This window comes from Struthio camelus, chromosome 12 (assembly GCF_040807025.1).
Source record: "Struthio camelus isolate bStrCam1 chromosome 12, bStrCam1.hap1, whole genome shotgun sequence".
NCBI lineage: Eukaryota > Metazoa > Chordata > Aves > Struthioniformes > Struthionidae > Struthio > Struthio camelus.
This window is the reverse complement of record NC_090953.1, coordinates 2,086,804-2,099,734: the sequence shown is the minus strand read 5'-3', so window position 1 is coordinate 2,099,734 and position 12,931 is coordinate 2,086,804. Positions and strand designations below refer to the sequence as shown.

At 56.9% G+C, this 12,931-nt stretch overlaps 1 protein-coding gene across 9 annotated transcripts in view; it reads left to right on the top strand.

Moving 5' to 3' along the window:
* CORO2B (coronin 2B) overlaps positions 1 to 12,931 on the top strand; it is a 41,821-nt gene that overhangs the window by 16,481 nt on the left and 12,409 nt on the right. For 8 of the 9 annotated variants that reach the window (XM_068958513.1, XM_068958507.1, XM_068958512.1 and 5 more), the window contains one exon: positions 3,676 to 3,876. In XM_068958513.1, the coding sequence (XP_068814614.1) occupies positions 3,676 to 3,876 (201 nt within the window). Of the gene's footprint in view, positions 1 to 3,345; positions 3,513 to 3,675; positions 3,877 to 12,931 lie in introns of those variants that run through there. The other variant, XM_068958516.1, reaches the window with a different exon arrangement.

The following is a 12,931-nucleotide window of genomic DNA, read 5'->3' as shown; positions in this document are numbered from 1 at the left end:
GGGGAATCATTGGCAGCGAAGACAATAGGCTCCAAATAAAAACGAGTCTGTGAAAAGCTGGGGTCAGAGCCCAGCACGCCATTTTTGAGGGAGGGGGAAAAGGAAAAGAATTTGCAAAAAGCCGAGACTTCGGTTGTTCCCTGTGTGTCGCTGCTTGAGCAGGGGGTTGGACTCGATGGTCTCCAGGGGTCCCTTCCTTCCTCAGCCCGCTGTGATCCCGTGAAATGATGCTTGTTTCCCCCTTGGCCGAAGCGCACGTTAAACAAAAGGGTTTAAATTCAGGTTGGAGAAGGCAAGCGGGATGTTTCCGTTTCAGTTTTGGGGAAAGCGGGACGCAGATGCGTCGGTCTCCACGCACAAAAAAACCTGTGCAAAGGAGGACGCGACCAGCGCGTGGACGGGCGGGTTTGACGGCGTTTCCTCGGCCCCGTCCTCGCGCCGTCTCAGAATCACAGAATCACAGAATCACAGAATCGTTTAGGTTGGAAGGGACCTCTGGAGATCATCTCGTCCAACCTCCCTGCTCAAGCAGGGTCACCTAGAGCATATTGCCCAGGATCACATCCAGACGGGTTTTGAATATCTCCAGCGAAGGAGACTCCACCACCCCTCTGGGCAACCTGTTCCAATGCTCTGTCACCCTCACAGTGAAGAAGTTTTTTCTCAGGTTCAGATGGAACTTCCTGTGGTTCAGTTTCTGCCCATTGCCTCTTGTCCTGTTGCTGGGCACCACGGAGAAGAGGCTGGCCTCATCCTCTTGACACTCCCCCTTCAGATACTTGTACACGTTGATGAGATCCCCTCTCAATCTTCTCTTCTCCAGGCTGAACAGGCCCAGCTCTTGCAGTCTTTCTTCATAGGAGAGATGCTCCAGCCCTCTAATCATCTTGGTAGCCCTCCGCTGGACTCTCTCCAGGAGTGCCATGTCTCTCTTGTACTGGGGAGCCCAGAACTGGACACAGTACTCCAGGTGAGGCCTCACCAGGGCTGAATAGAGGGGCAGGATCACCTCCCTCGACCTGCTGGCAACACTCTGCCTAATGCACCCTAGGATCCCATTGGCCTTCTTGGCCACAAGGGCACACTGCTGGCTCATGTTTAACTTGTTGTCCACCAGCACTCCCAGGTCCTTCTCGGCAGAGCTACTTTCCAACAGGTCAGTCCCCAGCCTGTACTGGTGCATGGGATTATTCCTGCCTAGGTGCAGGACCTTGCACTTGCCTTTGTTGAACTTCATGAGGTTCCTCTCCGCCCACCTCTCCAGCCTGTCCAGATCCCTCTGAATGGCAGCACAGTCTTCTGGTGTGTCAGCCACTCCCCCCAGTTTAGTATCATCAGCAAACTTGCTGAGGGTGCACTCTGTCCCTTCCTCCAGGTCATTGATGAATATATTGAACAAGACTGGGCCCAGGACTGACCCCTGGGGGACACCACTAGCCACAGGCCTCCAACTTGACTCTGCGCCATTCACCACAACCCTCTGAGCTCGGCCATCCAGCCAGTTCTCAAGCCACCTCACCGTCCACTCATCTAGCCCACACTTCCTGAGCTTACCTAGGAGGATGTGATGGGAGACAGTGTCAAAAGCCTTGCTGAAGTCCAGAAAGACAACATCCACTGCTCTGCCCTCATCTACCCAGCCAGTCATTCTGTCATAGAAGGCTATCAGATTGGTCAAGCATGATTTCCCTTTGGTGAATCCATGCTGACTACTCCTGATCACCTTCTTGTCCTCCAGATGCTTAGTGATGACCTCCAGGATGAGCTGTTCCATCACCTTTCCCGGGATGGAGGTGAGGCTGACAGGCCTGTAGTTTCCTGGCTCCTCCTTCTTGCCCTTTTTGAAGACTGGCGTGACATTGGCTTTCTTCCAGTCCTCAGGCACCTCTCCTGATCTCCAGGACCTTTCCAAGATGATGGAGAGAGGCCTAGCGATAACATCCGCCAGCTCCCTCAGCACTCGTGGGTGCATCCCATCGGGGCCCATGGATTTGTGGATGTCAAGTTTGGACAAAAGATCTCTAACCCGATCCTCCTCAACCAAGGGAGAGTCTTCCTTTCTCCAGCCTTCCTCTCTTGTCTCCAAGGTCTGGAATTCCTCAGGACTGGCCTTAGCAGTGAAGACAGAAGCAAAGAAGGCATTCAATAACTCTGCCTTCTCTGTATCCTTTGTCACCAGGGCACCCGCCCCTTTCAGCAGCGGGCCCACGTTTTCCCTAGTCTTCCTTTTGCTATTGATGTATTTGAAGAAGGCCTTCTTGTTGTCCTTGACATCCCTTGCCAGATTTAATTCCAACTGGGCCTTAGCCTTCCTTGTCGCATCCCTGCACGCTCTGACAACGTCCCTGTATTCCTCCCAAGTGGCCTGTCCCCTTTTCCACATTCTGTACACTTCCTTCTTCTGCTGGAGTTTGGCCAGGAGTTCCTTGCTCATCCATGCAGGTCTCCTGCCCGCTTTGCTGAACTTCTTCCTCAGAGGGATGCACTGATCCTGAGCCTGGAGGAAGTGACGCTTGAATATTAACCAGCTCTCTTGGACCCCTCTTCCTTCTAGGGCCCTACCCCAGGAGATTCCCTTAAGTAGGTCCCCGAAGAGGCCAAAGTCAGCTCAGTCTCAGTCTCCTTCGCTTGCAGGCGCCTTCGGGGAAGGGGAAGGGGCCGCGACGTGCAGCGAGGCAGAGCCTTTCCATCCCCCACCTCTTCTTCGAGCGTCTTCGCTCGCCGGGCCAGGAAACAGGATGTTTGTCCAGCGGAAAAGCTCGGTGCCTCCGCTCCGAGCCCCCAAACCCTGGGGGAGCGAAGCGTTCAGAAGCGCATCCCGCCGAATGCAGCAGCGGCGGAGGGGGCTGCGCGGCAGCGCGGCCGGGCGACACCGTTTCCCGCTGCTTCCCGGGCGTTTCCTGGCTGCCTGCGCCCCGGCCCCGGGCAAGCGGCTTTTGAAAAAAAAATAAATAAATAAAAAAGCAGTAGGGCTGAGATGCTGCAAGCGAGCAGCCGGGCAAGCGTCCCGCCGGGACGCGAGGGGCCGGGGCAGCGGGGCCGCGCCAGCCCCCGCGCGGACACCGAATGCAATAACCGTTTGCTGCCCGCTGCCTGTCTGAGTGCTCTTAGCCTGCCCTGGTGCATGCTTTTACGTGGTTCGGATTATTCGGATTAATCCATTTCCAAGTCATTGCATTAAAAGCCTCATTCCAGTTGTCGTGCGTACGTAAAATAGCAGTGCTGTATGTTCTAGATAAGCGCTTCCTTTTGAAAAGGATTTCAGCTTGCGTTTTGCGACAGTCCAGAGCCTTGCAATGCCTCTGCCGAGCTGTGCCTTGCACCAGGGACGTCTCACGTTTTCTCAAGGGCGTCGTATTTGCACATCCGTGCTGCGCCTACGCTGCCCTGCCTAGTCAGGCAAGAGCCGTCCTGGAGCACGGCTCAACCTGGCCGAGAGGAAAGGGGGATCGTGCTAAAACCAGCCGGAAAGCTCGAGGCTGAAACGTTGCAAATAGCGCACGGCATTAGAGGTGCAATGGTGCAGCCGCGCTCGGCACGGCCGGGCTGCTGCCGGGGAACCGGTGCCCGGCGCCGCCCGAGGGTCCCGCCGAGGTCACCCTGAAGGGTGTCGCAGCCGCCCCTCCGGGTCGCGGTGCCCGGGCGGCTCGTGACGGGGCTCTTTCTCCTCGGCAGATGTCATGGCGCCCGCAGTACCGCAGCTCCAAGTTCCGCAACGTCTACGGCAAGGTGGCCAACCGGGAGCACTGCTTTGACGGGATCCCCATCACCAAGAACGTGCACGACAACCACTTCTGCGCCGTCAACGCCCGCTTCCTCGCCATCGTCACGGAGAGCGCCGGCGGCGGCTCCTTCCTCGTCATCCCGCTGGAGCAGGTAGGGCCTTTGGTCCCCCCCCCCCGACCCCGGCGCCTCCGAGGCGCCCGCCGCCCCCGGGCCCGCGCTGCAAGGCTTTCTCGTGGGGAAGGGACGATTTGCAGCTGGCTTAATGGATCGTCTTTTTTTGGGGGGGGGGGGGAACCCCAAAAAGAGCGATGCTCTCAGTGGCTGTTTGCTCCGGCGCCCGGGCTCGGCGCTGACCGCCGCCTGAGCGGCGCTGGCTGGGAAACCTGGCTGCTTCTCAGCAAGCAGCGGGTCCCTTTCGGCGTTACTGGAGCTCGTCTCGCCCACGCGTCCTCGACCCTTGCGTTTAGCGCCGCGAAGAGCTCGAGAGCGAGAGCCGAGCTGCGGCCGGGGCGGAGGGTCCGGCTCGGGGCTCGCAGCTGCAGCTCTCGAAGCCCCTTGCGCGAGAGCCGCGCCGCGCACGTTTCCGCCCTGGTGTCGCCCCACGGGGAGCACGCGTGCCCTCTGCCCCGTAGCGCTGGGCTTTCGCCTCCCCGTTTCCCGAAATGCCGCTCGTGGCGTTGCGGTTTCAGCCCTTTGCATGCGTTCCCAAGTAAACCTGTGCCTCTCCCGGTGCTGCAGTTTTAAACTGCTGGACACTCAGCCGCTGCTGCAGCCCACGCGGCTTTCATGCCCCTTCCCAATTTTTCTTTCATTTCTTGAGCAGAATCCACTACAGATGGAAGAAACTGTAATCAGTGTTTTAATTGCAATGCACAGCTTGACTCTTATTAATATGCTAAAAACAAGGAGCTTTAGCTAAGCGTCGAGCGCGCTCCTGTCCCCGTCGCTGTTCCCCCCACGCCGCGGTTCCCGGGGTCTCGGCCCTCGGCAGTGATTGAGCCCGTCCGTACGCCGAGGATCCCGCAAGGATCCTCTTGGGCAGAAATCCCCCGGAAGACTGAGCGCGGAGACACGATCGCCGAAGACATCGCGGTCAGAGCAGACCTTGGCAACCCGTGTCAAGTGGCTACACGCTCCTTTGTACAATTTAATGATTTCTTTCTTTCTTCTTTTTTTTTTTAAATAGGAACTGATTAGCTCATTAAGAGTAAACTAATTTTCTTTGGAAATCAGCAGCCATCTAATTAATTGGCATCCATATTTAGCTGAACATAATTAAGGTAACCTAGATACTGCCGATCTGCCCAGGATTTGATTTGCTGCCATCTTTCCCTTTTTTTTTTTTTTTAGATCTCTGCCCTCTGTTCCCATCAGAAAGCTTCCTCAGAAAACCCCTCTGCTTTATGCTTAAAGCCACAGTGCATTTGCCTACTCGGGGCCATATGTCCCTACGCCGAATTCAGAAACGTTAGCTCCTTCCTACAAACGTGCCAGCACCGCGGCAGGATGCGGCCGAGCAGCGAGACAGCCCCAAGGCCGGCCGCGTCCGGGCTGCTGCGGCGCGAGCAGCGCCCTTGCACCGCGTCGGGCTCGCGAAGGCTGCCCGCTCCTTCCGGGGAGGAGCCCTTTTCTCTAATTTAGAAAGAAATCCCACATCTCAAGATATCCGGCACTGTTTTTTTAAAAAAAAAAAAAAAAACTCACTAGCTGGTTGCTTTCTAGAGCCGTTATATGAAATATTGCTTTTATTCGTTTGCTGGTTTGCAGCGTGGTGTAAACCTTTTCCCCGGCGTGCGCACGGGTCGGTTCGCTTTTTTACAAAACAGCCCCCTGCTTTTCGCCTCTCCCCAGCCGCGGCCGAGCTGGCAGCGCACGTCCCGGCAGCAGTGCCCAGACCTCGGCACGTTTTCACCTTTTTGATAGGAAAGAGGGAATTTTTTTAAAAAATAAGCCCGCGCACGGGGCTGCAGCTCCGCGCGCGGAGAAGGCGCGAGGCGCCCGATGCTCCCGCGGCCGCCCGGCTGCTCCGCTGCCCCGATGCAGCTGGGACGGGCTCCGCCAGGGCCCCGCTCGCTTCCAGCTGGGCTGCGTTTCGCTAGCGCTATGTGCAGCGGCTCCGAGGGGGGCTCAGGCCCCTGCGTGGGCGGTTCGTGCAGCCTGCTGGGCTATGGGCAGGCTGCGGCAGGCCCTGCCAGGCTGCTTGGGACGGGCTGCGTGGGAGACACGTGGCCGGCATCGCTCCCCCCGGCATGGGAGGGTTTTGTTTCCCTGGGGATAAAGGTAGTTTATTTTATGCTGCTGGAGGATGCTGCCTGACTGCGTGTGACGTGAGCAGAGAGCACAGAGGGAGCATCTTTGTTTACACGCGGGAAGCCAAAATCTGAAATTATGCTTGTGCCGGTGCTGCTTTTCATCGCTGCGCTCAGGTCGGGCTTGCACGCGGGTGGCAGCGGCTGGTGCTTGCACGGCCGGTGCTGGGGCGGGACCTGCGAGGAGCCTGGACGGTGCTGCCGGGGCCCGGGACCGACGTCCCCGTCACGCTCGCCCAGGGCCAGCACAAGGGCACGTAGCTTGGTAGCGCAGAGGAGCGACTGCCGCATCGTGCTGAGCGGTGCCACCGTTCCTCTCGCAAGCGTCGGGCTCGTGTTTCCTGGCTGCTGGCCAGCTGTGCTTCAGTGAGAGGGGAGAAGGTCTTCCCAAAGCGCCGGGGGAGCAAGAGCAGCCCCCCCCTTGGGACTAGGGAGGCTCTCGTGCTATTCAGTGTGCGTTGTTGAAGTATTTCCTTCTGGAGCCTCAGGACAGAGCTGTCGCTCGCTTTGCTTTTCTTCAATGAGAATTGTTAGTCCTCTTGGGTGAGGAGACGACCTGAAGAACATAAACCTGCACAGCTCAAAGCTACAGGTACAGCTGAAAGACTTAAGGAGGGGGGTGGAAATAATTACTGGGGGAAGCAGCAATCGGTGTCTCTAAACTCAGGTTTTGGGAACCTTAACAAATGTTCAGACAGTCCCCAAATGCTTGCTGGCCGGAGGCTCTCCCTTTGCTAGCCCCGAGGGTGCAGGTGCCTGCTGGGAGGCGCGTGGTCCCCACGGGGTGGGCGCTGGGGAGCTGCGGGGCCCGGGGGAGAGGGCGAGAGCAGCTGCTCCTCTCCCAGCCCAGCTGGGTGTGAGCGCGTTGCTGTCTGATGGCCAGGACCCCCCTGTCCTGGCGGTGTCTCCTTGGCTTGCGTGCTCGTGGCGTGAAGAGTGCATTGTCTCTGGAAGCCCATGTGCACCCATGCCTCCGCAGGACACCCAAGCACCCCATCTGGCCTGGCTGCAGAGAGCGGGCAAGCTCCTCACATGGTCAGGGTGCCTCCACAGGACACCCGAGTGCCCCATCTGGCCTGGCTGCAGAGAGCGGGCAAGCTCATCACATGGTTAAGGTGCCTCCAATGGACACCCAAGTGCCCCATCTACCCTGGCTCGGCGCAACTGCAGAGAGTGGGCAAGCTCATCACATGGTTAAGGTGCCTCTATAGGACACCCGAGTGCCCTGCCTGCCCTGGCTTGGCCCGGCTGCAGAGAACAGGCAAGCTCATCACACAGCTGGTGCCCCCGCGCTCTGAAGAGGTGCCTGGGGTGCTCTGCGCGCTGGGGCCCCCCGCAGCAGCCCTTTGCCCCTTGCGGGCAGGGCGCCCAGCGGGCTCCCAGGAGGTTTCCGTCTCCCATGCGGAGCAGGAACCGATTCTCGGGTCCTCTGGGCACTCCCACCTTTAGACCCAAGACGCAGGAGACCTCTCCTGCTCTCTCTCGCCTGTCTGTTTTCTGTATCAGCTTTTAGGCTGAAGGACACGTCTCCTCCAACCTAGAGATGGCCCGAAAAAAAAAAAAAAAGGCCTGAGGCTTACAGAAAACATCGATGTTTCAGCGTTTCCTCTCGCCCCGCACGCGGTCTCCTGCCCCTGCCAAGGAGGAGCTGCTGTAGGAAGCCCGGTTCTGGCCCCAGCTCCTGCCTAAGCGCCTGCCTCGGACACCTGCAGCCGTAAGGTTGCCCTGAGAGGGGGTGGCAGATCGGGGGGGGAGTGGCATCCCGGACTGCTTTTGCTCCTCTCGGAGCACCCCTAGACCTGGAGCTTGTCAGGGAGAAGCCTTTGAGACGGGCGATAGCGTCGCTCCGGGGGAAACCGAGGCACGTTACGGGCCTGTGATCGTGCTGGCGGCACGAAGCGGGGGCCGAGGCAGGATCGGGGAGCCGGGAGCCGGCCCCCGCGCGTGGGAGCAGACCCCGGTCCGGAGCGAGCAAGAACATACACAGGGCTAAGGGAAAATCTTGCACGGCCGTGCATCCCCCTGCGGCGTGCTCTGCTCGTATCGGTTTCCGCTGGCCGTTCAGAGAAGAAATATGATGCGTTAGCAGGTGCCGCAGGAGGGTTCGCCGGGCGCGCTGGCATCCCGCGCTCCCGCTGCGCTTGGATTTCCAGGAGGTGTTAACGGGCTCGGAGGGGCGGCACTTCTCGCTTGGGGCAGTGTTATCCGGCAGACGCGGGTGCCTGAAGAGCCGTCTCGCTCAAAAAGGTGCAGGAACATACCCTGATGGTTTGTTTGTTTTTTTTTTCCTTTTAACTTTTTCTGGAAAGCTTGGCTCATTTTCCTCGTCGCTCGTTCACGAGTGAACTAACGAAGCTCGGCCGCGGATTCGCGCGACCCGGCTGCCCTCCCTGGCTCGCGTAACTGCCCGAGGCTGGCTGGGTTTGTATCCCCTCCCTTTCGCTTCAGTTTCAGTGGGTTCCCCCGCTACCCAAAATAACCTTTGTTTAACCTGAAATAAGCCAGGAATCTACCGTGGCTCAGTGAAACGTTTCCTCCTTTCTCATTCTCCAGTAGCGGAGACCTTTAAATACGTTTTCTGCTGTCATTTACTCTCCTAATCTCAGCCGCTAGAGACTTGCATGCGCTCCAGGATTTCTTAGGAAACCCTATAAATCTCCTCTGGCTCAGGCAGAACTTCCTTGATCCCCCTGTAAAAGCCAGTAAGAGATTAAGGCGAATTGGTGGGGAAGGGAGGCCTCGGCTGGCTGTTTGGGCGGGTGGGATTTGCCCTGATCCGGAGGATTTTTCATCCCACGGGCAGGTTTTGACAGCGTCGATGCCGTTTGTGAAGTTTTCTGTGCGGTTGGCTTGAGCGCAGAGAGCTGCATAGAGCTTCTCGCCGTATCTGTAGCTCACGAGAGCTTGGAAAAGTTCTGGTTTTGTGTTTCAAGGGAAGTTGATGAAAAGCAAAAAAACAAAAAACAAAAAACAACAAAAAAACCCAAAGATCTATGTGTTAAAATGATGCTGCTTAGCAGATCTCAAGCCACAAAGCTTCCCTTGAGCCCGATGCTGGCAAAGAGGGCCACCAGGGCGGAGGCGGAGGTGGGAGTAGCTCAAACTCCTGCCCCCAGCGAAGCCCCGAGGGCTCGGACCGCCCAAAGGGATGCCTCGGAGGAACGGGGCCCCATCGTGGTGCCGCCCAGCCCCTTCCCAAGGCACAGGTGCCTTCTCAGTCTTCAAGCAGCAAAACGACTACATCAAAAATTCCCTGTCCTTGCCCCCACAACCTTGTCCCCGGGGCCATAATACAGAATTTCTCACTTTACGATGCATCTGCCGACTTGCCCAGAGGCTGCTGGAAGAGGGCTCGGCCACCCAAAGCTACTGCGAGAAGCGCTCCTTCCGGCGTGTGGGAGGGCAAGCGCCGAAGCTCCCGCAGCCGGGAGGCAAGCCTCTTCCTTAGCGGCGCGGTCCTTTACTTTGCGAAGGAAATTACTCAGCTGGTTGTTTAAAACTGAAGTGATTGCAGATTAGCTTGTGCAGTGGAAAGGTTTGTCCTCTTGGAGTTTAACAGCTGCTGCATAAATTTCTACTCCGGACAGTATGTTAATAATGTCATGCTAATGCAAATATGAACATAGGAAAGCTAGATTATCTGTGCTGTTTGGGCAAGCGGTGTCTGCTATTGTACTTCATGTAATAACCCGTAAAGCTGTGCTTTGCATGCCGTTAATTCACAGTGAGAGGGCAGGGAGGAGGGTGGCTGTGGTCCCGCTGGGTGCCGCAGGATGCGGAGCGGGCTCCGCTCGCTAACGAAGCGAGGGGGCTCCTGTGCTTGGACCTGCTGTCTCCTGCCTTCGCCGTCCCTCTCCCAAACCCCGTCTGCGGGTCCCCGGGGCCGTACCCCAGCCAGGCTCACCTGCAGGATGACGTCCAAGGCACGCTGTCCTCTCCAGAGCAACCCTCTCTCCTGCCTGGGGAAGCAGGGGAATTTGTTTCCATGCGATAAGTTGAAGAACATGAAAAATTTGATTTTTTTTTTTTTAATATAATTTTTTCCTGGCATGACTTTTGCAGCGACTCAATGAAGGGACTAGGCTGATGCGGGGCAGGACTGTCCTGCCCTGGGTGCTGCACAGGTCTCGCCCGGCCCCGAGCGTCTGTCAGAGGGCAAACGGTGCCTCCTGGAGCCCCGACCCGCGAGGGCATCTCGGCCCGGGGCCAAGAGGAGGGAAATGCTGAAACGGCCAGACAGGCACCGTGGCAAGGTGCAGAAAAATAAATACTGGTCTCAGGCCTTTGGATGTTCTTTTAGTCGAAAGCAACGCTTTCCAGAACTCTCTTCTTTTCCTTTGGAAAACTTCATTTAGTTGAAAACCAGCTTTTCAATCAAAGCCATTTTCCAAGGGGCAGCGTTGCACCAAACTCAGTGGTGGAACAGGAGGGCTGTTCCCAGCTTCAATTTCTCTTCTTCCACTTTTTTTAAATGAAGGGCTTGTCTTTGCTATCGACATCCCTTGAGTTATTGCTGTTAGCACTTGGCCAGTCAAGCTCCTCCTCGGGCCTCGCTTTTCCATGCCCTGGGGCTCTGAGGTCCCCGGATCGAGATCTCGGGGATGTCCTGGGGGCTGTTGCCTCACTGGATCCATTGCACAGATGCGGTGTGATGGGCAGGAGATGGAGAGAGCCAGTTCTTGAGGGAGGGTCTTTGTCATGGGGTAAAAAGGAAAATCCAAAATACGCCGGTGATGCGTGCTATCATTCTGGTGGGATGCTCCAGTGTTTGCAGCCGTGCTTAGCTGTAGGTAAAGACAAATATCCTGGAGGGCTGGAGGGGGCATGTGTGGCTGCTGCCCGGACAGAGGGGACCCTCCTGGCCATGGCACGGCCCAAAGCCCCCGGCGGCTTGGCAGAGCCACGGCAAAAACCTCAAAAAGATCCGTTTGGCTTTGAAACCTTAAACTAGTTTATAATAATAAACCTAGGCTTGGGGAGTTAACCAGGAAAAGGTCCTCTCGGTTATCTGATGCTCTGCCCAAAATGTTCGGTGCATCAATCGCCGCTGCTGAACTCGGGCAAAGCTACCGGATGGCCAATAGTAAATACAGGTATTTGCTCAAAAAAAAAAGTATTAGCAGAAGGAGGAGGCAATTAAAGGTCGAGGTTTGATGTGTAGGTTCCTTTCTGAGGCACGCCGTTGCTGATGGGCCGGGTTATAAAGATTTTGACTCTCTGAGCGGGCCGAACCGATGCCTTTGGTAGCGGTGGGCGCGTGCGCGCGGCCGCTCCATCCCGCTCGTCCGTCAAACCCGGCCTGACGCCGCCGAAATTGCCCCCGATGGAGGTTAAAATCACACTGGCAGATATCAATCACTGCGGTGAAAAGGAGCCGGGTGCCATATGGGCAGGGAATTCGCCTAACGCGCCCTAATTAGAGAGCGGCTCGCAAGCGAGGAATCAGTCTAGCGTTAAGCACTCATCATCGGCCGCTAAAGGGGCTGTAATCCTGCGCCTGTCAGCGCCGGGGAATTAATGAATGTTTATAAGAGACTTCATTGAAGGGCAGAGGGGAACGATTGCAAACGACCCTATTACCCGGCCGGTGATGTAGCTCAATGTGCCAATTTGTTCACACACCGGCGGTAATGATAGCAGGCACCCATTTGTTTTTTTCCTTTACCTTGATAACTGCGATGACCCACATAACTAATTCCCCTGTGTTTTAAGGCCAGCCTTGTTCACATCTTAGGTACGTGCCGCGTCCGGAGGATGACTTGGAACGATTTTATCCGTCTGGGTGGGAACTGGCTTTTCACTGAACAAATAAACTACGTGAATATTTTAGAAAGGGCGCTGGCAGGGCTGGACGGCAAAGCTAAGAAAACCCAAACCTTAAAGTGCCCGGCCGGCTCCCTGGACGCGGGGAGTTCTGCTGTCTCGGTCCCTGCGTAGCGTGCATCGCTGCCGCAGCTGAGCAATTAGGAGTACATTAGCCTGATGTATGGCTATTAAATGTACGGATACCTTGAGCTGCTGCTCCGAGTTAAGTTTTTACTTAGTAAGTGGTAAATTTGGAGATTGTGCATCTCTGCTTAGTGTTGTATGTGCTGTTCAAACGCTCGTTTTTATACCTTCTGAATAATAACGATACTGCACCGCCGGGTTTTGCAGCCAGGTCACTTGCCAAGCGCGGTCGTTCGGCTGCGGTCCGTCTCTGCGCACGTTTCGCCAGTGCCTCCGGCGACGGTTTTCTGTGCCAGCGTGACGCGAGTGACCTCTGGGCCTCCAAAAGCGGCGATTTTGGTTGATCGAAACCGGGCTGGCAGAACTGGCCGGGCCGCAGGGGCTCGGGGCCGGCTCACGTCGGCTGCGGGTGGCAGAAGTAGCGCGTTTGCCTATCCGCGTGTCTCTGTTTGCATTCAATGAAGCCAGGAGCTAAATACTTTAAAAGGTCAGTGCTGGAAGTGCTATGAAATATTTAGCGGCCGTGTCGTGCGCTGACCTAGTTTGCGTGCGCCGGGGAGAGCTCGCCGCCCGCTCCCGGCGGCCGCGGCGCCGCTTCGGGGCTGCAGAAGGAGGGAGCGGGGGGGAACGAGCTGCCGCGAGGTGCCCGGCCCGCGGCGGCCCGTTTGCACCCTGAGAGCAGGTTTCTCCCCCCACCCCGGAGGGGGAAGCACAACGGCCGGCTGCGCCGCGTGCCGTGGTCCGCCGGGCAGCTCTGCGCGGCGTTGCTCTACCAGCGCTGCAGGAACCGACCGGCCCCCGAACCTTGCAAAAAGCTTCGTTCTCTGGAGAGAAAAAGGTCGCATTAAATATATGGTGGAGCTGCTATGTTATCATTATCATTATTGATCTATAGTTTTCTTGTTCCCCAAGACCTTAAAGGTTCATTCTATGGAGCATATATATGC